At 43.0% G+C, this 25490-nt stretch overlaps 1 protein-coding gene across 2 annotated transcripts in view; it reads right to left on the bottom strand.

The window, feature by feature from the left end:
- SAMD12 (sterile alpha motif domain containing 12) overlaps positions 1 to 25490 on the bottom strand; it is a 323498-nt gene that overhangs the window by 6757 nt on the left and 291251 nt on the right. Inside the window, exon 5 of one of the 2 annotated variants that reach the window (XM_090283427.1) lies at positions 22850 to 23024. The exons of the other annotated variant lie outside the window; for it this stretch is intronic. Within the exon in view, the coding sequence (XP_090139553.1) occupies positions 23005 to 23024 (20 nt within the window). The 3' untranslated portion in view covers positions 22850 to 23004. Of the gene's footprint in view, positions 1 to 22849; positions 23025 to 25490 lie in introns of those variants that run through there. 2 annotated transcript variants of the gene reach the window in all.

Below are 25490 nucleotides of genomic sequence, written 5' to 3'. Positions count from 1 at the left end.
TCTATAGACTAATGATTCACGAACTTCATTGTACGGAGAAATCCCCAGGAGAGCTTGATAAAGCACAGATTCTGGGCCCCAAATGGCAAGAATCTGATTCAGTAGGTCTGGAGTTGGTCTGTGATTTTGCATTTCTAACAAGCTTACAAGGACACCGATGTTGCTAGTCTGGGACCACTCTGTAAGCACCACTGCTCCTAACCCTAACCTTCTTCAGTAAAGAACATGCCTTATTCTTCTTTGTGAAGTGTGTGGTAGTACGCCTGGAATATCAAAGGTGTTCTGAAATGTTTGTTGAATGAATGAATGAATGTATAGCAAAAGCTACATGAGTGAGGTTAGCAGTTTCCTAAAGTAAGGGCAGAATTTGTGTAGGGGCCATAGCATTGTTCTCCAGTGAGAACTGGTTTAGGAATTTCAGGATGTGCAAGCATCTGAACTCTGTGAATTCTCAGTGATAATTTAGGACACCTATCAAACTCAGTCTCAGGGCTTGATTTCCCCAGGAAAATGGAAAAACCTCACTCATCTTATGGCCGTGTTGAACCAGAAGCCTGCTGACAATTGTAGCTCCCGCCTCACACCACGTGAATATGAGACGATGCCTCTCAGCAGGGAGACATTTGTACAGCCGATTAGAGGCAACCCCAGTGATTCAAATCTTTACGCTGGACAGAGGCAAGCATCTCAAGCCATTCAATTCCAACAGCCACTCCAAAAGCCCACAAAACCTTCCAGAAGAAAACTCCATTCACTGGCTCAAAGAACAATGACTCTCATGAGAAAGCATGAAAATACAAGTTGATGTTTAATATAAGGTGCCAGGAAAATTCCTCCCCAACTCCACAATGTCAGACCAATTGGACGATCACATTCCGAGGGACTGTGCCCTAATTTCTCGCCTTGCTCTACCCCACCTCACTCAGTCACAGAGCACGGTGCCTCCGTGTTTGTCAACTGCATGTGTAAGTCAAGTTCCTTTTCCCTCTTTTAAAAAAAGTTCTATCCCTCTCTTTGTCTTCCTAGTTAATCTTATTCTAATCTCAAAGGCCTCTCTGTTGACCAATCCAACTGCTTCTTCATGGAAAAACAAATGTTCTCTAAGTTTCACTTCTTTAGAAAAAAAATATAAAGAAAAATTCTCCACATCTTGCAGCTTTTCCAAGAGAAAGAGCACACTTTTTTAAAAAAATGCATATACAAGGTGTACTTAGTGTTTCTCCTTTTGCATGCCAAGTCTCAAGGGGCTAGAAGGATCTCTGAAACAATGCTACAAGCTAAAAAAGTGTGAACAAATAATGCTGATAACAATAAAGAAGGTTACCACACAGAATCTTAGAGTGGAAGGATATTTCAGAATAGTGCTTCTTACATTTTAATGTGGGTATCTTACTAAAATGCAGATTGGGCAGGTCTAACAAGCTCTCAGGTGACACAAATGCTGCTGGTCTCTGACCTGCACTGTGAGTGGCAGGGCCATGGCGTTCCTTAATCTAGAGCAGCTCTGTCCCATAGAGCCTTCTACTTTGTGCAGTATGGCAGCTGTTAGCCACATGTGGCTACTGAACACCAGACATGCGGCTAGTGCTTGATCAGATTTAATTTTACATTTTATTTAATTTTAATTCATTTAAATTTAAATGGTTACATGTGCCTCGTGACTACTGTATTGAACACCATAGCTTTGTAGAGTTGACAAATGAGACTGAAAGATTTGGTAAAAAGGTTTTAGAAAGAAGAAACCTTAAAAGCAAGGTGGAACCCCGAATTTTCTCACCCATGTAGTAAATATATTCTGGTTCCCACTTTCCCACATCCTGCTTTCTGTAGGGAGGGTTCTGTTCTCTATCATGTTCCCAGAATCACTCTATAAACAAAATAGTAATTAGGAAAGACTTTATTAACATTCTGAAGTGCAGAAGATTATCTTGTTTACATAAAACCTTTTGACTTGGCAAAACCAAACAAAAAATCTTATGAGAAATAGTTCTTTTGCGCCCTAGCCGGGTAGCTCAGTTGGTTAGAGCATCATCTCCATATGCTAAGGCTGTGGGTTCAATCCCCAGTCAGGGCACATACAAGAATCAAACAATAAATGCATAAATAAGGGGAATGACAAATCGATGTCTCTCTGTCTGTCTCTCCCTTCCTCTCTCTCTCTCTAATATAAATAAAAATAGTTCTTTTGTTATGAGTCCTTTTACCTTAGGGGGTATATCTAGCAGGATTCTGAAGACAGGCTCCTAGGTTATTTCTTTACTGTCGGTTTTGGCCCTTTGGCCTGGAACATAGAAGAAAATGCAAATAGTCCAGACATTTTAGAAAAACTTAAAAAAAAGAAAGAAAAGGAAAAAAAGGAAGAGTCAGTTCAAGTTGAGTTTCCCCAAATGAGAAAATTCTGAGGATGGGGAAAGGGTAGGCTTTGGTTCTGTCTAAACTGAATTTGTCAGCTCTCAGCACGCTATAGTATCTTTTACAGCTAACAGGGTTTGGGGATCTTCCCTGGGCTGGTGAGTATTAATTTCCATTGAGGAGAAAGTTATGAGGCTTGGATGTCTTGATGATAACAGATAATTTCTCAGTGCTGGCAGAGCTACAAAGCACGTTGCTAAGAAAACTGCATGAATTGGGCTGTTTCTTCTGTGTACACAGTTTTGCCTTAAAGAACCCACTTGGGATGAGTTGCAAACCTGCTTGGGGACCCTTGTTATTAATCGCTTGAACTGGCTGGTGGCCATCAGCATGATTGTGCAATTTACAGGGTTCTACACGGAATTATGGAACTGAAGGTTTAATGGGATTTCAGGTAATAGAGCCCAGATGTCCAAGCCTATGATGTTTGAAATTATACTGCTTGCAAGGCTGCAGGGCTTAAACCTTATTTATTTCTTGCTTAGTAGATGTTCCTGTTCTCATCTTTATGTCATCTTGGACCAGTCAAATACTAAGGCCCTCAGCTTGACATATGAGAGGCCATTCATAGACCGCACCTGTGACCAATAGCCCGGAGATACTCAACTCTCCACCTTCCTGCCCAGGCCCTTGGGATTACTTTTCAGCCAAGGATATGGTAATCAACAGCCACCTTGCCGCTACGCAGCACTTAACTTCCAAATTGCTTTCACACGTATAATTGCATTTTATTTTGTCAGGGTCCAGGAGAAATGGGCTCAGACAGGTACTATTATCTCCATTTGGATGAGGAAACCAAGACACGCAGAAGAGGAGGGATAATAATAGTTAACATTTGTGGAACCCGTATGTGCCAAGAAGCACTGTTCCCATGGGGTTTCTGTGCCTCATTGTCTTTAAGCCTCATAAGAGCTCTGAGGTCGGTATGATTATCAACTCGACTTTGAGGCTGAGGAAACTTCGGCACACAGACGGTGATCCCCCTGCTAATAACTGATGGATCCAAGATGGGAGCTGGTCCTCCAGCTCTCAGTTACTACGAGCTGCCACCTCGCTATGGAAGTCTGTTGTTGCTAACACAGCATTTATTTTCCACCATTTGTAAGACGGAAGAAAAATCCCAGGCACATTTTCTAATGAGACGACCCTGAATCCCTATTGCCTGCCCTCCAGAGCAACACCATCTCCTGAATGTCTGAGAAGAGGGGGTTCTGCTTAATGACATCCCATTTGATAAGAATACAGTACTTGGCCTGATATTCCAGGACCTTGATGACCATGCTTCAGCCTACCATTCCAGCGTTCTGCACTCCAGACACAGTAATTGATGAAATTCATCCCATGCTGCCTGTCCTTTGTGTGCATGGTTCCTCCTTCCTTCCTCACCATCCTGCCCAAATTCTCTGCTTCCTACAAGGCCGGCTCACAGGCCATTTCAAGAAGGCTTCCCGTAGTCACACAAAGCCTCTTTCCCTGTTCTAAAATTCCAGACGTATGAGTTTGTTGCATGAACGGGTGAACAGTGGAATAAATAAAATCATTTCTCGACCATTGTGCCAAGCACTATGGAAGCACTGGGGATATGAAGATGAATAACAAATAGCCCTTCTCATTGTCCTGAGGAAGTTCCCAGTCTAAAGAGAGATACGGACACAGGAGAACCACTCCTACATAAGGCCCTGAATGCTCTCCCACAAGGGTAAGGTGCCAGCGGAGCAGCAAGAAGAGGGGGCTGCTCACTGGTGTTTACAGATGTGCCTGGGAATTCTGCCCACGTCCATGCGCCCTCTTAGTTTGGGAAACTGTGTTTGTATTTTATGCATCTTTGTATAGCTCCTGAGCAATCACCATAGTCTCTAAACTGAACAACTATATATTGAATGAATATTGACCATGGTGGCCAGACAAAGGGGGAGAGGAAGCCCCTTGTGTTTCCTTTGGGTCAGTGTGCAGCCGCTTCTGTAAGGGGCCAAGAAGGGTTCAACGGGTCGCTTCAAGTTATAGTTCAGGCCAGTCTTCCCCAAACCTACTCCAGTTCTCAGGGGTTCGGAAATAGTTCTTATCTAAAATGATACCTATTTCAGAGCAGTTACTCTGATCACTTAGGATTATGTGGCCCCTCGTAAAATGTTGCACAAATAAGCCTTTTTATTAGTTATTCTTTTCAATAGGATTGTGAGGGAATCTTGGGCAGTGGCCCAGCCCCATGAAAAGCTCTCTCTCTAGAGAGTTTGAGTTTGGTTTTGGGACAGCGCACCAGCATTTTGTTCATGTTTGTGAGGTTTGCTGGGGATGGTAGGTGGAATAGCTGTCACCACACACCGTTTGCATCTTGCCAGAACCACCAACCTGTGTCACCCTATAATTTTAAGGAATCAGTGTGGGATAATGAAAATAACAGGTTCCCCAATTGTTAGTTTTGAGACCGGTCAAGTTATTGGATCTCTCCAAGCCACAGCTTCCTAATCTTAGAAGAGGAAATTCATGTGTGTTTTGCAGATGATTTTGTAAGAACCACTATTTTTCATTGTATCCAAGATGCATTTTTTTTTTTTTGTTTAATGTACCACTCAGAAAGAAAAATAAAAACTCACTGCTGATTAAACTATGACACAAGGATTTCTTGATGGACAAAGCATGATAATAATTTTTTGTTGCTTTATTCCTTTCATCCATTCAGAAGAACCTGGCAATGTCTCTGTACAAGCTTGTGTATAATAGGCAACCCTTTTTCATGCATCCCAATAATAAAACTCAATGCACCTCCATCTACCCGTGATATCTTAAGTAATGCAAAGCTCGCAATGGCTGCTTTGCAAAAATATAGGAAATTGAGGTCATGCCTCCAATGTTACCCATTTGCCTCACTAATGGTGCTCTACTTTTATGACTTTTGGCATACAAGATAAATTTTTGTTTCAACATCAAATTATAGAGTAATACTTCTCAAGCATTTTTGAATAGCAATTAAACTCAACAGGTGAGGTTCTAATAGCATACATAGTTTGAATGAAGTGATGAAAACATAAATAGTCACAGCCAAATTCATGCATGCAGGACTGTACATGACCTACAGTGATTATAAGGCTGCTCAGATTGTCAAATGTACAATTCAAAAATGTTAAAATATGAAAACAGTGCATCTCAGATGCAGTGAAATACACTAAATGGAAGAGCATATACTATGCATCTTGCCCAACAAATCTCAAATCCCTTCCCATTAAATAAAGGAGAATAGTAAACCTCAAAAGAGTGTGTGTGTTTGTTTGAGGGGAGGCTGACATACTTTTTCAAAGAGATAAAGTACTGGATTAAAATATAATTCTTGCTGGATAAAATGTACATTTCAGAAACTATAAAACCACGAACAATCTCCAGAGAAATCAATGCATTTGTTTTCAAACACTATGTGAGAGAGGGCTACAGATTTTTCTTTTGCAGCCCCTCTCCCTACATCCCATTGAGAAATGGGGTCTTTTCCCCCACCGCCTTGAATCTGGGCCAGGGCTGGGACTGCTTTGTCTGACAGAATATGGCAGGAATGGCATTGGGTCAGTTTGGGGTCTAATCCTCAGAAGAAATGGGAACTTTAGCTTCCTCATTCTTAGAACTCAGTTGTTACACTCTGAATAAACCAAGGAGCTACATGGAGAGGCTCACACGGAGGAGAACTGAGGCTCTCAGCTGATGTTCCAGCTGAGGAGCCAGCCATGAGCTCAGAGGAAGTCTACAGCCATATGAGGGTGCCATTTGGGATGTGGCTCTCCCAGCCCCAAGAGGTAGGATGAAGTGATAAGAGAAGAGGTCCTTGCTGGGCCTTGCCCAACTTGCAAAATCACAACCAAATAATGGCTATTGTTGTTTTAAGCCTCTAAAGTTTGGGGTAGTTTGTTATGCATCAGTAGATAATTGAAATTCACTACCTTGTTAATTTTCTTTTTTTAAAAAAGATGTTTATTTAGTTGTTTTTTAAGAGAGAGGGTAAGAGAGGAAGAGGAGAGAAACATTGATGTGCGAGAGAAACAGCGCTCAATTACCTCACAGGTGTTCTAAGCAAGACCTATTCCAGAACCTCGAGGAGCAGAACCTGGAAGTGAATCTACATCTCCTGATTCCTGGACTGAACCCCCTGCATAATTATTCTACACACTGGAGTTAGTAGGGGACAAGTGTGGCTTATAGGGCTCCAACTGCCTATTCCTTAGCTCTCATCTGACTATATTATGAGAGGGGTCTAGGCCAATTTTAGGAAAAAAATAGGGAAGAATTAAAAAATACTCAAGATGGGCCCTGGCTGGTGTGGCTCAGTGGATTGAGCACTGGCCTGCAAACCAAAGGGTAACTGGTGCAATTCCCAGTCAGGGCACATTCCTGAGTTGCAGGTCAGCTCCCCAGCTGGGGGTGCATGACAGGCAACCACTGACATCGATGTTTCTCTCCCTCTCTCTAAAAATAAAGAAATAAAGTCTTTAAAATATACTCAAGATGGGAAAAGTGTCCGTATAACACACACACACACATGATCTTAACCTACCTTAAAATTTGGGAGCAGAGTTCATGAATGAGATACAAATGTGTCTGTCATACTCCCAAGCATTTAAAGAGATCCTGTGGTGGCCTCGAGGAGTAATAGCCCCATGGAAATAAGCAAGAGTCATTGGGATCCAGTCATCTCAGTCACGGGTTATTCGGAACAGGATCCCAGGGACACAGAGGTTACTTGTCGACAGAATACAACACAGGGAGTGGAATCAGTCATGTCCTTGTGACACAAAGGCTCAACGTGGGGACAGAAGTCTGGTTCACCACAATGTCACTTTCAACAGCAACTAAGTATCCTTCACAGAGCTGCTCACTTTCTACACCAGGATGTCTAGATCTTTTGTCTGACGTTGAGCAGCGGCGGTGCGGAGGTCATGGCCCCTGCAGCAGGTTAGAGCTGGTGGTTGGTAGCAGCATCGATGTCTAAAGAGGCAACATGGTCAGGCATTTCATCTGAAATGCACATCGTGGCAGCACATTGGTCACCTAAGGGGGCTTCAGGAGATAGAGCTTCTTTGTCTCAGAGAAAGTCCAAATGCCACCGAAGCAGGAAGCAATTTTTCTCACTAATCTCTCTCTATCTATTTATTAATTATCGTATATTTTCCCATGGATAACAGTATGGTGATAGTGTGGGAAGGAGTGGTTATAAGGGGACTAAAATGGTAAAGGAAGCATTTTAATAGGTATACTCATATATACAGGAGGCTGTCTACCACAGGGATGGATGTTAGGAGCTTGGTGTTCAATTTATTCTGGGGATCAAAAGGGAGAGGGAAAGTACAGAAGAAAAAACAATGGCGTGCAGAAGTCCAGATCATTTAGTGTAGGGGCATATGTACTGTAGTGTAATAAATAAACTGATGCGCACGAGAGATTTAAAAATTTCAATTAGGTACTTAAAAGAGTAAGTTTCGGTAAGCTGGAAAACTCTTAAGTATTGGAGGTTATTCTAAATGTTTCTTGATAATAATCAGCCACGCATAAATATGGAGTGAGACTTTAAGAAACCACTGATATGACTTCATATAACACACACACAGTATTCTTCACTATTCACTCCCATACAGTCATTTTTCCTTCCCAGCCCCTGGTCCCAGCTTTCAGCTCTTAGGTCCTTGCATGGTCTCTTATCTAATCTCTAACCCTCTATTCTTCTGCTCTAATGTATACAGAACACTCTTACCAGATTAGCCTCCCTCAAAAACTACCTGCCTTGTTCATCAGCACATACCAGTCTATATCCACTGTGGGCAAGAGATTGAGCTAGATTCCCAGGGAGACTCAGAGCTGGATAAGGGAGTGCCCAGGAAGTGCCTGAAGTACTAGGAAGGAACAACAGTATACTCAGAGTTGATGCAGGAAAAAAAGATTTATTGGATTTCACAGACAGGAGTGACTGCTGCTGCACAGATTGCCCTGGAGAGGGTGGGATGGGATTTGGACCTTGAAAAAAGGAGGAAAGAGGGAAAGGGCATTCTAGGAAGTCAGTGAGGTCAGTCTCCATTCAAAGACCTCCTAAGGCTGCACACCCCTCACCAGATCAATTCCACTGCACAGCACTGTATCAGAGGCTTATGCTGTGACCACCCACCCATCCCCTTCTGGGTCATGCATGGTCCTACAGAGCAGGACGATCATGCAGCTCACACCAAATCAAGCTTGGAGTCCACATTCTGCAACACCAGAGTTGGTCTGTATCCAAAAGACAAGTGCACCAATGACAGGCTTGGATATTAAATTGTTATCAGGGCCTAACTCCTTATTCTCAACTTAGTTGTTACTCTCCCCATTGTGGGTCAGTACTAAATGGTTCACAGCCTGGCCCTGGTCTGCAAGCCCGTACCTTAGACAGCACTGCTCTAGTCTAACTGCATTTCCTCATCCCATGAATCGTTGAAGAACTTACTGTCCATTTTGGGGGCTAAAAACTGGCGGCCTACTTGAATCAATGAATTTGCTCTAATTGTCAACATTTGAAACTGGGAGATTTAGACTCTGAAAAAACTGGCAATGGTGGCATCATTGTCCCCTGTTCTCAAGTGGCAACACTGGCTACAGCCCATGAGAGCTGTCTCTTTAGATGACACGCACGCTCCAGCTCTCAGCAGTGGCTCCTGCACTTCCTGCTGCGCCCAGGTCAGCTCACCTCACTCTGTTTGTGCTTCTCTGACACTTGCAGGCGTTCCTGTGCGCCACACCAGTCTATGATGTGCATTTTGCTGCTCTGATTACATTGTTACACATTCTAATTGCTTGTGGTGCACTTGTCTTGTGTTCACATCTAGATGCACACCCCTGGAGGGGAAAGACTGTGCCTACATGCCTTCTCAGCCTCTCTCCGAAGATAGCACAGTGCTATGCACACAACAAGCAAGTGCTTAATAAATACTTTTTAAATAACTGAATGAACAAATGATATATTCTGCTAGGTTGTACATCCGAACTACAAATCCTAAAGCAAATGTACCAAGTAATTGTAACACTCTCTGGTGGATTAAAAATAGCTACAAATTCTTTGACAGCACCTTCTGGTGAGAAATGAGGGTCTATTTCTCCTCCCTGTGAATCTAGGCTGGCCTCTGGCTGCTTTGACCAGTGGAGGGTCCTGGAATGATGCCACACCCATTCTAGAGCTGGGCCTGGAAGGACTAGGCCTACCGCTCAGTTGAGAAGTCTGACCCCCTACGCTGCAGGAGAGACGATGCAGAGAAGTTTTGGGAACCTATGGAGATGGGAAGGACCCCACTGAGCCATCCCTGCCGAAGCACCAGGAATGTGGGGAAAGCCATCTTGGACCAGTGCCGTCACCAGCCGAATACCACATAGGAACCACATTCAATGCCATGTGAGGATGCGAAGTCACCCTGCTGAGACCTGCCGCGATTCTCAACCCTCGGTATTGTGATATGGACATAACAGTTGTTGTTTTAAGACATTAAGTCTTGGGGGTAGCGTTACATGGCAATGAATAAATGAGATGGGGAGCAGTGAAGAAGTGAAACAATTTATCCCAGAGTTTCCACTGTTTACCTGAATGGCACCCTTATAATCATTTTCGAGTCCTTGTTTATCTTTAATGTTGAGGTATACATTGAAAATGATGATGCTTGTCTGGCATTCTGGGTAAATGGTTTAGGCTGCTCAGGGATGGAGGGATCGTCGTGAGAATTCTGCCTCCAAGACTGAGAGAAACAGCCTCCTTTGGCACACGCTCTGGTGTGACTGAGCCCTGTGGTTATGCGTAATTCCCTTGTCATGTCCTTCAGGGTGGAAACGCTGAATAATAATTCTTGTTCCCTACAGCAGTTCTGCTGGGCTATTAATTTTTTATTTTACATTTTACAAAGGTATCTATGTGTTATTTTGATACACATAAATAATCTGGCCATGATCCTGTACTTTGTGGCTTTGTTTCTGTGACTATTAGGCTGTGGAATATGAAACTGGATAGTCTCTAAGAAATGTTTCATCTCAGTTGCCAGATCCGTGACGTCCTTAAGAAGTGTACATTTTTAATAAAAACTTGTCTCCTTCCCAAGAGTCTGTTTTTAGTTAATCACTACATTTTTTTCTTCTATCCTTATCAAGTTGTAAAAGCAGTTTCTCAAAAAACTGTTCTCAACTCTTCTCATGTGTTTCTCCATTTCCTGCTGCAAACCCTGGGACCCAATGGACAGGAATCATGATTCAAGCTCTTTTAGCACAGAAACAAGACCTAGACTTGGCCAAGGGTGGAAAGGTAATGGAAACATAGCCAACAGGTACTTCGTCCATTCCCAGTGCCTTACCCCCATTAAACAAACAGGTCAAAGCCCCCCAAAGACCACCCTTCCCATTTTTTGTTGTGGCCACTTCGTAATCATTTAACCAATGATTGTGCCGATATGTAAGACCTGTCCTTTCGCCAGAGGTTGAAAAAACAGGAAGGGTGAGGGACATATTGTGCACAGAAAAGAGAAGACACATAGTAGAACATGATCGTATAAAGACCTCTTGGAATAATAGGAGAGAAAACTTCTTAAAGTTAAATGTGGGGGGGGGGCAGGGAAGGCACACTCATGACAAATTAGAGACTCGTGATAAAAGGAAATGACACAGGAACAAAATATTTTTGTCTCCTCTATTGTGAATTTATGGTTCTGCTCCATGTAGCAGAATAAATATACATTCAAACCTATATTGATTAAAACCATCTCTGCCTACATGTGGTTCACAATCTGATGGGGAGGTAGAAAGAAAGTAATTACCTATATTCCACGGGAGAAGTGCTGTATGTGTGGTGTGAAAAACGTGTTAGAAACCATTAGGAAATATTAACTACATGCAGGGATGGAGAAAGGGGCATTTAAGCTGAGCTGAAGAGTAAGAAGCTATCTCCTTCTGTAGCTAGAGCAGCGATTTTCAACCGTTTTTAGCTCATGGCACACATCAAATGACTAAAATTCCCAAGTATTCTGGTTGAAAACAGCTGAGTGAGAGCAACAGCATTTCTGGAAGAGAGTTTTGCTGAAGCCAAGATATGGAAGAAAGGAGGAGCAGAGCTGTTTCTGGAATGACAAGATGTGAAAAAAGATCAGATGTGGCTTAGTCATAGGATGAGTTTATTGTGCGAGGGGTGGGGGAGAAAGTAGCTTGCGGTGGCTTGCAGCCGAATCTGGTGTTCGGAGCCAGATCATGAAGAGACATGTCTACCAGGCTAATGAGTTTGGATTTTTATCATGTAGGCAATGGGCAGTTAGGAACCTTTTAAAGCAGAGGGTGTGACATGATCATACTTATGCTTTAGAAAGACCACTCTAAAAAGGGGACTGCTGTATTTGCTTTGGGGGCAATTGTCATAATTGCCCTTTTATATCTGTTGGAGTGATTATTTGATTACTACTAATTGGAGAACAGAGGGCCATGAAAACAAGGTCCGTGTTTCCTTTTGCTCAGAGCAGACTCCCTAGCTAGACCAAGCACAGCGCCTGGCCCATAGCAGAGGTTCAACAATGAACTGTCGAATGAATCAAACGATTAATTAGTGTGGGCCAAGCAAGAGGTGATGAAGGCCTGAACTGGGGCAGTACCAGTGACAGCAGAAAAGAGGGAAGAGCTCTGACTTACATTTCAAAAGTGAAAATCCTGGGTTAACTCTAAGAAGTGTGGCAGTATTCAAGGGGCACTCTAAAGCTTGCAGGGTGGGTGATTGGGGAACAGGCAGCAATTAAATAAGCAGGGGGAAGATGGGTGTTTTTTTTTATGTGTGTTTTCGTTTGAGAGGGGAAGATAATAATGAATTTGAGTTTTGATATGTACTTGAGAAGCCTACCAGACATCAGGTGGAGACATCATGTGGGCAGGAGGCAGAATGTCATAATCAAAAGAATTAAGAAGCCAGAGGACATTGGATTTGAGCTTTGCCATTTACCAGCTATATGATTAGTGTCTCTTAACTCAGGGCATGTCATTAGCTTCTCTTAACTCAGGTTTCTAACTTATAAAATGTAGATGATAAGACTCTCTGCCACAACTAACTCTGGATGGTTTTATAATAATCTAAAGTTTAAAAATGTATGAGAAAGTGCTTTTTAAAAGTGAACAGAGCTTTATGAGAACTCACAGTTATTATTATTAACATTGCCTTGAAAGACTGCAGGGTATCCCTCAAAAGTGCATGGTACTAGTCAGTTCAAGGTCACAGGTTTAATGCACATGGGTCTCCTGACTTGTTAAAGCTACAAACAGGTCCCTCACTTTTGGCCAGCAGCCTTGTGATGAGTGTAACAGCAGAGTGGGTGAGGCACAGCAGCAGCAGAAAGCTCTCTCTCCACGTGTCTTCTACTGAGAGTGATATATTCCATTTTAAGCAGAGTGAGGAGATATCAATACGAGGATTAGGAGGTGTGTTCTGTTGCTGGTGACAAGAAAACAACTAGTGCTCAAATAAATGTCTTCTCTTGACAGGCTCAGAAGCCTTTCCTCTGTTCAGAAAAGTCAAATACAAATCCCTTATTTTAACACACCCTTACTTTTAAGGTTGTCACTTTCTTCTGCAGGCACCACCTGGGACTTCACCCCAGCAGGTTATGCCCATGGATTTGAGGCCCGGTTCCATCAGGGGTGAGCTCCTCCCATGCTATTTCCTGTAGCACCTGGATTTTTCCTGGAAGACACACTTGCTGAAAACATCTCAGCATTCTGACTTGAGGTCAGTGGTATAGTTCTGTAAGAGTCTGGCTCATAGGAACAGAAAAGGGTCCTCAACTCAGAGGACTGATTTCTAGATTCCTAAAACCAGACATTGCGGCAGCCGCACCCCGAGGTGGAGGTACACTTGTTGAAGACAGTCTTCTGTTGGAGATGTGTTCCCATCCTCAGAATGAGCCTCAAGCGCAGATTCCTCATGGTATGGAAAAGTTGAGTTTCTGAGAACAACCAATAGAGCTATATCTTTTGCCTGTCTCAAGTTCTTTGATGCAATATAAAAGCAATAATGTGCCTGGGAATGAACTCATAAACAGTTACTCATTTTATAGCATAATAAAAGTGCGGCAAGATTGAACTGGGATTTAGGCAAAGAATTGGGCTGGTGGTATGGAGATCTGTTTTTTTTTTTTTTTTTTTTCTCTTGTCAACTTGATCACTGTGTCATCTTTAGTAAATCACCAGGTGGCTCTTGACCTTCATTTTTCCACCAGTGAAACACAGATAGAAGTGGAATGGTATAGTAGGTAAACAGGAAATGATAAGAACTGCAACTTGCAGTAATGGCTTACTAGGCTCTGTTCTTGAGTGTGGGATACATTAGTGAACAGAACAGGAAAGAGTAATTCTTGCATGTGTGAAACTTGCATTCTAGTGAGGGAAGAGACCATAAACAATACACAGAACAGGCAAATTATTTCACATGTTGGAAGTTGATAAAAGCTATATTAAAGGAAAACACACAGAACGGATAAAGTGATTTTAGAGCATGAGTGTGGGTGGGCAGGTCTGGATTCTAACTTTGGCTAATGACTCCCCTCATTCGTAACAAATAATATAATAATTTACTCAAGTCATTGGTTGTTGTGATGGCTCAATGAGGGGAAGTGAAAGTGTTTAGCATGCAAATGTTACTATTATTATCATCTTTATTTTCTAACCTCAAATACTTTGACTCCAAAATCATGATTCTCAGAAAACAGGCACTACAGTGACAAAGGGAAATATTTTAAAATCACAGAGAAACCAAGGATATAGTTTAGTACAGGTGGTTTGCTTCACGATATGGCCAATTATGGGAACAACAGTGATGCTTGCTGAAATAGAAGTACCTTTAAGATTCACATAGGATAGACATTTGCAGGTTACAGTTTCAGTCGAGAGAGAGATAAATAAATGGGTTTATTAAATTAAAAAAAAAGTTTCAATTTTACAACAAGTCTAACAAGCCTCTAGAGGCTGGCTCTTTGGAGAATGACACACCTGGGCAATAATCAGAAAGGCAAAATGGAGCCCCTGCCCCCACCCCCAGGCCCCAGTATTGGCATTAACAGATTTGATTTTTTTTCTTTTTCGTGCAGGAACAGAGCACATTGGCAGAGGCATGGATTTCAGTGAATCACTGCAGAACTGCTGACCTCTGTGGGAATTGCTGAAGTCCTTTGATGTAACTTATTGTTGCGCAAACAGTATTGCTGGCACTAAAAACATTTGGGGTTTATATCTGTTTCCATCAATCTTTATTCAATGACATTATCATTGCTCACCTATTACAGCTATTTCTCAACTGGGACTTCTCGAAAGGGCACCGGGTTGGAGTGAGCGTATATTAAAATGACCAGAGGGTTTTGTTCCTTCCCCCTTTGCCCTTTGCTGATAGAGATCATAAAATCACTTGTGGAAGAAGACTTTGTATTAGAAAATGGTCAAAGTGGCTCTCCCTCATCTTCTTCCTGTATCAGGTAACTGCTACACACCTTGAGGCTGATACTAGTAAAAAACGATGCCTCATTCATTAGTCTATTCATTCATTCATGTATGTTGAGTGTTTGTTATGTTCCAGGTGCTATGCTAGGTGCACACAGACATAAAATCTCTGAAAGGCTCATGACTCAGGAAGAAGCTTCTGACTCTGAATGGGAAGCTGAATTGTCCAGAACCCAAGACAAGGTCCTTCCATGAACTCTACAGAGAGCGCGGCCTAGCCTCCCAAGCGCTGCTGGGAAAGTGGGGCTGCCCGAGCTTTTGGAGGCCTCTGGCTACCGAGGGGGTCCAGGAGCAGCCTGCGAGGCCACGGGCTCAGTGCCAGGCCAGTCCCGCAGACTCACCACGTTCACTAACTGCTTGCAGGGGAACAGGGTAAATGGGCCAGAATCCTTCGGGGGCTTAGTGTTCAGTTCAAGTAAGTCCCCAAAAGAGCATGTTAAGTGATTTTGGCAAGTTTATTTCAACTCAGCAAAACTTCATGATGGGACCCCTGAGGCACAAGTTGGGACCGGATGTGTAAGGATGAAGGTTAAAGGGTCCCTGCCTCCAAAGAGTTGTGACACTCTGGTGCAATGGGGTACTCAGAGCTTCATCTCAAGCTCACTAACATCTCAAAGTAACTCTGTAATTAATTACATGATGAGATTGAGGTCAGAGAAGGGAAGAACCTTGGCTAAGGATGCAGAGAATTATAGCCCATTTAGTCCGGAGAGTAGCTTTTTAGCAAATGGGTCTCCAGATACAGACTGGACTCAGCCAGCTTTTTGGATCTCAGGGTTCATATGTGCACAGTAGGAAGACGGCTGAGTTCACACCTAGTGAGCGCTTTGTGTCAGGCGCTGTCCAAAGTGCTGATAGTTCACATTTATGAACATATTTAGTTATCACAAACCATTTGTACAGAAGGCACTATTACTGTTCCCCTTTAACATATGGTGAAATTGAGGAATAAGGATTGTAATTTACTCACAAGAATATATCTACTCAATACCTCAATGAACCACAATTCAAATCCTGGCTGTTGGAGACCGCTATTCTTATGGCACTGCTGCCTTGAACAAGCTCTTCCCCTTTGGGGCCCACTGAAGATTGACACTAAATAAATGTTTCAGCAGTAGAAATCCTAGCAGAATATGGTTAAGAAATTATGGCAGACAATCTAAAACCAAAAGCATCAGAGGGTTCCACCTCTTTCAAAAACTCAAGACAGCCCTCCCTTGATAGCAATCTGGCTCCTCAAATATTTCTTTAAATCTCAACTTTGAAAGATACTCTACCCATTTATCCATCTGCCCATCTATCCATCTATCCATCCAGCCATTTAATAAACATTTATAGAGGGCTCACTATATACTGTGCACCATGTTAGATGCTGGGGATACAAAGATAAGTATACACACAGTCCCTGCTCTCAAGAAAACCAGCATGAGAGGTGGGAAAGTCTTACAAAGTAATAGAATCCAGTGATATCCATACTGTAACTGAGGTAGAAGTAGATTCCATGAGTGCACAGAGGAAGAAGGCAGTAAATCAGCTCAGGGTAGTGTAGAACTCCCAGAGTGGGTGACATTTAAGGTGACGCATATGCTTCTTAGAGGAACATGACGGCTTCGAGTGTGTGTATGTGCGTGTGAAAACTGAGGAATAGTAAGAGGGCGAGTGGAACACTGCGGAAACCACTGGAAGCACCAGCAGGGAAGGACGCTGGGGTAGGAATCAGGTGATTTGGGTTTTCCTGCCGGGCCTGGCACAGCATGGGAGCATGACCCTCACTTTTTTCACTTATTCGGGAAGAATATTGATACACAGTTTACCTCTCATTCATAAGGATGTCGCTGAACATTTCTGGAGCTTCAGAAAAAACATTTTATTAATACAAATTATTACTGTATAATTACAATTGAATATATCCTCTCTGAGCCCTGGCTGGTTTGGCTCAGTGGATTGAGCATCGGCCTGCGAGCTAAGTGTCGCTGGTTCGATCTTCCAGTCAGGGTACATCAGAGAAGGAAAACTCTGACTCCAAAAAACCTCCGCTGCCTTGCGGCATACCTCTTCAGGGGAAAGGCTAAGGGAGTAAACCCCGACAGAAAATCCGGAGCCGGAGTCCCTAAGGCGGTTTGACATTGTAGTCAACACCGGCAACTCCTGCGGCGCACCTGAAGCCAAGCTGTATTGACTCCGTCTTTCCCTTGGACCCTTCAGCTGCGAAGAGAGGGGGGGTCTGCTGCATGGGCAACAGCAGACCCTCCATATCACCCTGCCCAGGCTCTGTAGCTTCAGCTTCACTGGAGAGGACACTCCAGCGTCATCACAAGATGTCGATTCAACACGGGAGGATACAGATACCATGTCACTCCCGAGTCGGACTGCACAGCCATTCTCGGCGGTGCAGATAGACTCTTAAGAAGCTACACCATCGTCTCTCGAGACGGACGGCTGCCGACGATATCCTCTCTATTCCCTAGCTGTCTCGAACCATAAAAGGACAAGTCTAAACCTTAAGGGAAAGAAAAGTGACCCATGACTAATGAATAAGACAGGAAAAATGCATCTCCTGTATAATGTCTCCAAGTCCACACCACACCTTATCATTAACTGGTGCTCACTTTTCTTTTTATACTTGGCCTTTCTCCCCCTCATTTCTAAATTTACACTGGACTTTTAGACCTGCCCTTCCTGCTTCCCCAGGCACCGTTTTCATTATTTTTGTTCCTACGGTGTTCACTATAATGACTAAAGGCTGAAAATCTACAACAAATTGGTAACTTAATGAGTTAACTTGGGCTGGGCTCTCACTCTCAACTAAGCCTATCAGGATGAAAGCATTCAGAAAATGAACTCCCATGTCCTGTCTCAGATTTCCCCCTTCATTACAGACACTGCACATCCCAGGTGCCCCTATGTGCAGACTTCCCGGAATAAGACCGTATGCACACTGCCCTGCTATGACCAGTAATGGCTGCTGTCTGAAGTCCAGAGCAGAAGCCCAATTATATATCTTTATTGTACCAGATGCTTCAATCCTGACTAGTTCTGGGGTGCAGAAATATGATAACCCCTTCTGGGATGTAATCTGTCTGTGAGAGGAGAAATATGAATCTTCCATGTGGGAAAACGATTAAAAAAGAAGTAAAGAAAACTGAGGGTAATTGGCCTGGCAGAGCAGTGTTTCATGATGGTTGGCTTGACATACCTGGAAAGCTGCTAAGGAGGCTGAGGAGAAGTAAATGGGATAGGAGGGTACCGAGGACAATGGCGGCTATGTTTAATGAGGGTTTTCTGTGGGCCAAGCACTATGCTAAGAGCTTCATGTGGAATGCTCATTCAGTCCCCACAACAGCCCTATGACTCAGATACTATTCTTGTCACAGTTTTCGAGATGACAATAAAAAGGCTAAATGACTTGCCCAAGGGACGGACGCTAATAAGTGACAGAAGCAGGACTCTAACCCAGAGAGAACCATCAGACACATGCTTTCCTAGATGGGCTACATAGAAGGATCATTCTGGATAGCTTCTCAAACTACTGATGCCTGAATAACCCAAAGGCTATACAGAACCAGAATTTCTAGCGATGCCACCCGAACAAGGTAGTTTCCTAAAAGCTTCCTCTGTAGTTCGGATGGACAGCCAGGCTTGAGTACCTCTGGAGGACACATGCTTGTCTGACCTGAAGGGACAGATCCAGTACCCATATGGGGATAGTGCAGGCAGTCAATTCAATGGAAGAGAAGAGTTCCTAACAGGGATATTCACATCAAGATGTCAGGTGGTACTTTGGATGTGAGTGTGCTTCCTAAGAAGTGGGGACTGGAGGTCATTTAGCCAGTGCAATATAAACACGGTGATGTTTAGGTCACTTCTAATCTCCATGGTCTTATGATTTCCAGTCACTCATTTATTTTACTGATATTCATTGAGCATAAACTATATGATGGGTCCCGTGCTAGGCACTGCCACTCAGCCAGTGAATATTGAAGATGGCTAAGGTAATTGAGATTTTCACCTGCCTCTGACTATTGGGAGTTCGCAGATTTTTAATTTGAAGTAGCTGTGGGAAGGTGGGCCTATACCACACAGCTTAGAGTATGTTAAAAGGATGTCTTTTACCCTAAGGGTTTTCACTCACTGATTAATTTACTTATTTAGCAACTATTTATTGATAGGCTACTGTGTGTTAGATGGCCACCTATCTACCAAAATTTGTACTCTTCCTTTCATATAAATTTTACTAGGAGGAGCTGCCTAGCTACAGACTACATGTCCCAGCATTCCTTGCAATTAGGTGTGGCCAGAAAACCTAGTTCCTGGCAATAGGATGTGAACAATGGTGAGTACACATCTTTAGTCCTGAAAAGCCTCTCTTGAGGCACTCCTTCATTCTTTTTCCTTTTGGCTAGATCAAATGGAGAAAACCTCTGAAGACTTTGAAAGTCACTTATTAATGATGGCAGGGCCTCTGTTTACCTGTGTTTCTGAATGATTGCATGAATGAAGACCATCTTCCTTATCAAACTTGCCTAGTGCTGTTATCCATGCAAGAAATAAAAGTCAACCATGTTTGCGCTTTTATATATTTCTTTGGTCAATTTGTTACAGCAATTAGCCTACCTTTCTAGAGATCTGTGAATAAGACAGACCTTGTTCTCTGTCTCAGAACTTGCAACTGCATCAGAGAGAAAAATTACATTCAAGTTTGTGACAAGATTAGCTATCCACAGTAGCACATAACAGGGCATCTAAACCATCATCCTGGGGGACCACAGAAATGTCATCAAAATCAAGCCCTAAGGGGAAAACTGGAGTTCATCAGGAGGGGACAGAGGAAGGGCGCTCCCATCAGCCTGGGGCAAGAAAGAGCACGGGGTGTTTGAGAAACAGGTTCAGTAGGGCCAGAGTGAGGGTGAGGGCAAAGTTGGGGAGTGGTAAGAGGTGTTGCTGGGGGGATCAGATCATTTGCTAGACCAGCAGAAGGAAAGAAGAGTCTCATGTCCCTTTTAGAATAGCAGCTCAGAGGCCCCAACTTCACTGGAGGAATACCTTCAGAGACATGCTGTTTTGTATGGCTCCCCTTTCTCATTCCTGCAGCACAAAATAGAGAGAGAGAGAGAGAGAGAGAGAGAGAGAGAGAGAGAGAGGGAGAGAGAGAGAGAGAATTGCATACATTGCATGTTGGGGTAAGAAAGGGAGGTAAAGACAGAGGAGGAAGAAAGTTGATTCAGTCATTTTTGAACTGAGTCATATCAAAGAGCCAACAGAGGGTGTTGGCTGTCAGGGTGTCGCTGGATGAAGGCCATAGCGCCGGGAGATTGTGCGGTGGGATCACCAGCATTGGCAGGATTAGCAGAAATGAAGAATACCAGCCCAATTCTAGTTTAAACAGACAACATTGAAACCCTGCCAGGAAGAATCTCAGTAACATTTTGCAAACTTTAATAACAGCTCAGAGAAACTGATTAGAGCATTTGGCTTTGCCGTGCATTACTGCTTAGCTGGACACATGCAATAGCACAGAGGAATGAATCTATTTTTTTTTCCATTCCCAGAGAATAATATTTTTCTTCCTCCTACATGGAGAGGATTCCAGTCAAGTCTAAACGTATTTTTGTTCCTTATTTGAACTTTCCTACAAACTGCCCATTGGGTTTTGGTACCCACTGTTAAGGTAGTCAGTTTACTGCCTGAAATATCTTTTCTTATTGAAAACTGTATTCTAGAAACATTGGTTGAAACCTTCATTTGTAACTTTGATGTCCCGTTTTCTAGGCACTGACCACGAAAATGAGGTAGCAGGGTACTGGGCAGGCTGAGCAGTGGGGGAGTTCCATACTCATTTCCCTCGGGGACAGAATGCTGGAAACTTCCTGAGTCCATGTAGTAGAAAGAGTACAGGGTGGTTTTGGAATCAAATGGGACCAAGTCCCAGATCTACCACTTATAAACTGGGTGACTTTGAAGAAGTGGTTTAAACATGGTGGGCCTCAATTTTCTCTCACCTGGGACGTGAGGACAGCCATGGTAAGTCGCAAAGATTAGATAAGGTAAGGTGTGCCAAGTGCCTGCGATGCCCACCTTTCAGGAGAATCCTGGCAAGAGGCATTGTCCCCCCTCTCCCCCCTCTTCCTAAGGGCGGAGGGGAGAGGCCCTGAAGCCCTAGACAGCAGCACAAGGATGTGTTTCCGGTTTGCACGCGGTCCATGAGAATAATTCCTTACTCCCAGCTCCATGAAATGGAAAGCTCCATAGTGCCCCCTTATTCGGGGCTTTGCTTTCTGCAGTTTCAGTTACCCGTGGGTCCAAAATATTAACTGGAAATTTCCATAAATACACAATTCAGAAGTTTTCAATTGAGCGCTGTTCTGTGTAGCGTGATGAAGCCTCACGCATCTCCCCCTGTCTGGCCCCGGCGTGAATCCCCGCTTCGTGCAGCGTCTGCACACCGTGCACACGCCCTGCCCGTCAGTCACTCGGCAGCCCACTCGGTTATCAGATCCGTCGTGACGTTATCTCAGTGCTGCTGTTCCGGTCACCTTACTTCACTTAATATCGCCCCAAAGCACAAGAGGAGGGATGGAGGCAATTGGGATGTGCCAACGAGAAGCCATGAAGTGCTTCTTTAAGTGATACGGCAGGATGTGTAGGAAAAAACACAGTGTATTTAGGGTTCAGAACTATCCTTGGATTCAGTCACTCACTGGGGATCTTGGACCGTATACCCCTGGGATATGAGGGACAACTGTAATGCTATCGGACCTGGCAAACGAGCAGATGGGGGGTGTAATGTTAAATGCTAAGGTGCTTCCTGCAGGGAGAGGGGTACCTGAAGAGTCCTCGGGATAAAGCAGACCCAAGCCAATAGGAGGTTTCAAATAGTCACAGGAAAGTACAGTACAGGCAACAGGCAATACTACTGCATGGTTTCAGGGGGATCCTGGAAATCTCAAGGGGGAAGGTCTCTTTGTAAAGCATATGACTGTCTAACCACTATGCTCTGTACCTGAAACTAATACAATATTGAATGCAAACTGTAATTGAAAAATAAAATAAAAAAGAGATGCTGAAAGCTAGTTATTTAGGAGAACTGGGTCACTTGGCAGAGGTGCTCAAATTTGGTTCAACTTCAGGGCAAGAGAAATGCTTTGGCCTCACTTAGGAAATAACGTTAAATAAGGGATGGACTGAGATTTTTTCTTCTTAGACAGATAAATATTTTCCAAACAAAGGAGAACTAGGAAAAAAGCGGCAGTGAAGAAGGTAGGAGAGTATTATTTTTCTTTAGGAAGGACTGGTAGTTCCCCAATTGTTTTTGGTGAATAGCTTGTACAAAAAAAGGGACTAAAACATTTTTTCTCATTCATACATCTTCACTGGGATTACATCTTCTTCAAAAGACTTCCCTGACTACCCTGCTCCCCAAAGAAAGCATTGTCTACCTTCCATCCTTGCTTTATGTTCATCATAACACTTATCATTATCGAAATTACACATACCGATTTGGTTTTGTGTTCATAACTTGTCTCCCCAGTAGAATGCACCTGTGACAGCAGATGCTGCATCCTGATTGCTACTGCATCCCTAGAGCGCAATGCCTGATACAGAAACACTTATTGAATGAAACTATGAACAAAATAATATATATTTGTACATAGTGATTGCTGTTTTTATTTTTAGAGGTTAGGATGATGATTAAGTGAAACAAAACTTAATTATTGCTATAAAGTAAGACATTAAAAATAGATAATTTCCCAGGAAATAGAGCCACTTTTTCTCGATTTATAAGTGCTTTTATTTGGTTGGCTAAAAAGTCCGTTTAGTTTTTTTCTGTAAAATAAAAGACACATTTTTAATTTTCATGAATAACTTTATTGATTTGGATATTTTGAGTATGCTGGCTCTCTTCCGTATGGTATAATGTTGATTGTTCTCAATTAATGTCTTGATTTGATCGCTATCAGCTTCAACTGGTCTACGCCACTGTGGAGCATTGTCCAGCGAGAATTCTCTAGCACAAAACTTCGCAAACCACTTCTGACACGTTCGATCAGTCACGGCACCTTCTCCACACACTGAACAATTCTTTCTTTTTGTGTTTCAGTTGCATTTTGACCTTTCTTGAAATAATAAAGCATAATATGTCAAAAATGTGTTTTCTCCATCTTTAATAGTTAAATAGCTACACAAAAATTTACCAATTTTGATAAGTTTTTTTTAAAAAGCACGTTGATATGACAGCTGTGATACTACAATCTAACAAAATTGTTTTGAATGAAGTTAAAGACAGCTAAGTACTCCTAGAGCCATCGTACAGAAAAAACCAAACGAACTTTTTGGCCGACCCAGTAGAAGCAGAATTGATTTTCCACCACTTTTTCTTGCATAAGTATCCTCAAAACATTCAATATTAGGTCAATGAATTGCAACTTACATCTAGGTAAATATGCTTACATTTTAGAATTTCATTCCATTTCTTGTTAATCAGAAGGTATTACTCAGAGAAGCTGTCACTTCTACCACCATTTATCTTAAAATCTGCCCCACTGTCTCAGATGTAAGATGTCATCTCAGTCTACTAACAAATAATGTATGTACCACAAACACTTTAAATAAATGTGATTACCATGAACCTATATTTTTCACACATGTGCTGGTGTGCACAGGGTTTATACAGTTTGATAAAGAAAGAATTGTTTTTCATCAGGCAATCAAAGGTGAGTCTCACTACAAAGGGAAAGGGACCTCAGCAGTGGGAATTCCTACTTTACACTTCAGAGGAAAATGCACTCAGCTCTCAGTGGCTGGGTCACATCTGAAGGGCGGATGGGGGGAGACAGACAGAGATGAGGACAACACTGAGTGGCATTCAGAGCCACGACCAGTCCATCCGGGAACCAGGCAAACAAACCTCCAGGACTTACAACTCCCTGGGGACCCTCTCCATTCCTGGTAAGGTGTTAGGTGTTGCGTTTTCTGTCTCTGACTCTCATTCCCTCTTTAATGCTTTGCAAAAATAACTGCAAGCAGCCTGTTTTGGGAAGACAATGCAACTGAAATTGCAGACTTTGGACCCTGGAGCAGGCATTTTCTGCTGTAGACTATGTGACCAACCATAAACGAATCCCTTTCAGCAGCTGGAAGTGGGATGGTAACAGGAGCCACCTTCTAGGGTTTGAGATGAGACAAGCTGATGGCACAGGGCCAGGCCCTTAGTGAGACCTCAAGCAATGTCGACGGCAGTCATAAAAAGCCCTGTCTGGTGACTTCTTCACACCCTTAACCAACTCCTCCACAAATTCCACAGTGCAATGTTGTTTGCTTTATTCACGTGTTGAAGCAGAACAGCCCCACGAAGCAGCAGCGTCCCATTTTTAAGAGAATCCTAGCAACGAGGAGGGACATCGGTGGCCAGGCACCTCCTCAGCGTTGAGGCAATCATACCCTGCGTTATTAAACTCCATGGTATCCAGTTCAACAGGTGACCAGGAAGTATTAAATGCAGCCCCAATAGTAGCACTTTCCCGCAGCCATGGGAGAGTGGCACTCAACAATGTCGCTCTCGAGCTAAATTACCAAGCGTTAGGCCTAAATTTAGGACATGGCAATTCTGAAACCGTTGATTACTGCATCTAAGATTATGGGTGTTCTTGTGAATTGTTGAAACTGATGAAATAAATATAAAATGGTGGATTATTACAGACACAATTATGGGAAAAACGTCGCCTGGGCTGCCTGGAATCATTCTGCATTGCTCCACAGAAAGATTATTAAAAAGTAATTGCAACTCGTGCCTACAAAAGGCACTGCTAACAATATCCATTTTCTATAAGGAATTTGACATAGTGATTATATAGAACAAATTTGACCCTTAAGAAGAAAAGACCTGTTTTAGGAGATTGAAACCCTCCCCTATGCTTCATTCAGATTAAGAAAAAAACCAACCAACCAACCAACCAACAAAATACCAATCAACAACAGAAAAACTTAACAGTGCTTCACAGCACAGAACCACGAGGGAGACCGGGCAAAGTTTTGTGCTAAACACAGTCAGAAATTTCCCTTCTTGGTTTGTCATCAGGTTTTGCTAAGGCCAGAGGTGAGGGCAGATCAGCATTCGTGCTCTGGCATAAGACAGACCTCACAGCTCTGCCACGCTGGAGCTGTGCATTTTCAGCCAGTTTCTTGCCTTCCCTGAGCTGTGCTATCCCCATTGGTAAATCGAGGATGGAAGTCATAGGACCTTTTGCATAGGGTTCATGTGAGGGTCTAGGTTAAATGTTTATGTGAATTATTCCATTCAATCCTCACAACAACTCCGCTGTAAGTGCTTTGTAAATGGTAGCCAGTTTCCACCATTCTGTTCTGCATCTTAAAGACTTTATGACTTAAGGCAACTTACATAAGTCCTAGGTGCAGCCATTTCCTCATGGAAAAAAATGGTGACTAATGATTACACCCACCTAACTGAAGTGTTGGGAGAAATGAATGAGGTGTGTACAGCGTGCTTATCAGACATATGGTAAGCCTCCTACGTGTTAGCTGCTATTATTATTATTACTACAACTACTACAACTATTAAGAAT

Source organism: Furipterus horrens, unplaced genomic scaffold (assembly GCF_987537825.1).
Source record: "Furipterus horrens unplaced genomic scaffold, mFurHor1.1.pri manual_scaffold_7, whole genome shotgun sequence".
Lineage (NCBI taxonomy): Eukaryota > Metazoa > Chordata > Mammalia > Chiroptera > Furipteridae > Furipterus > Furipterus horrens.
Note: the sequence above shows the minus strand (reverse complement) of the source record. Positions and strands in the feature narration are given on the sequence as shown.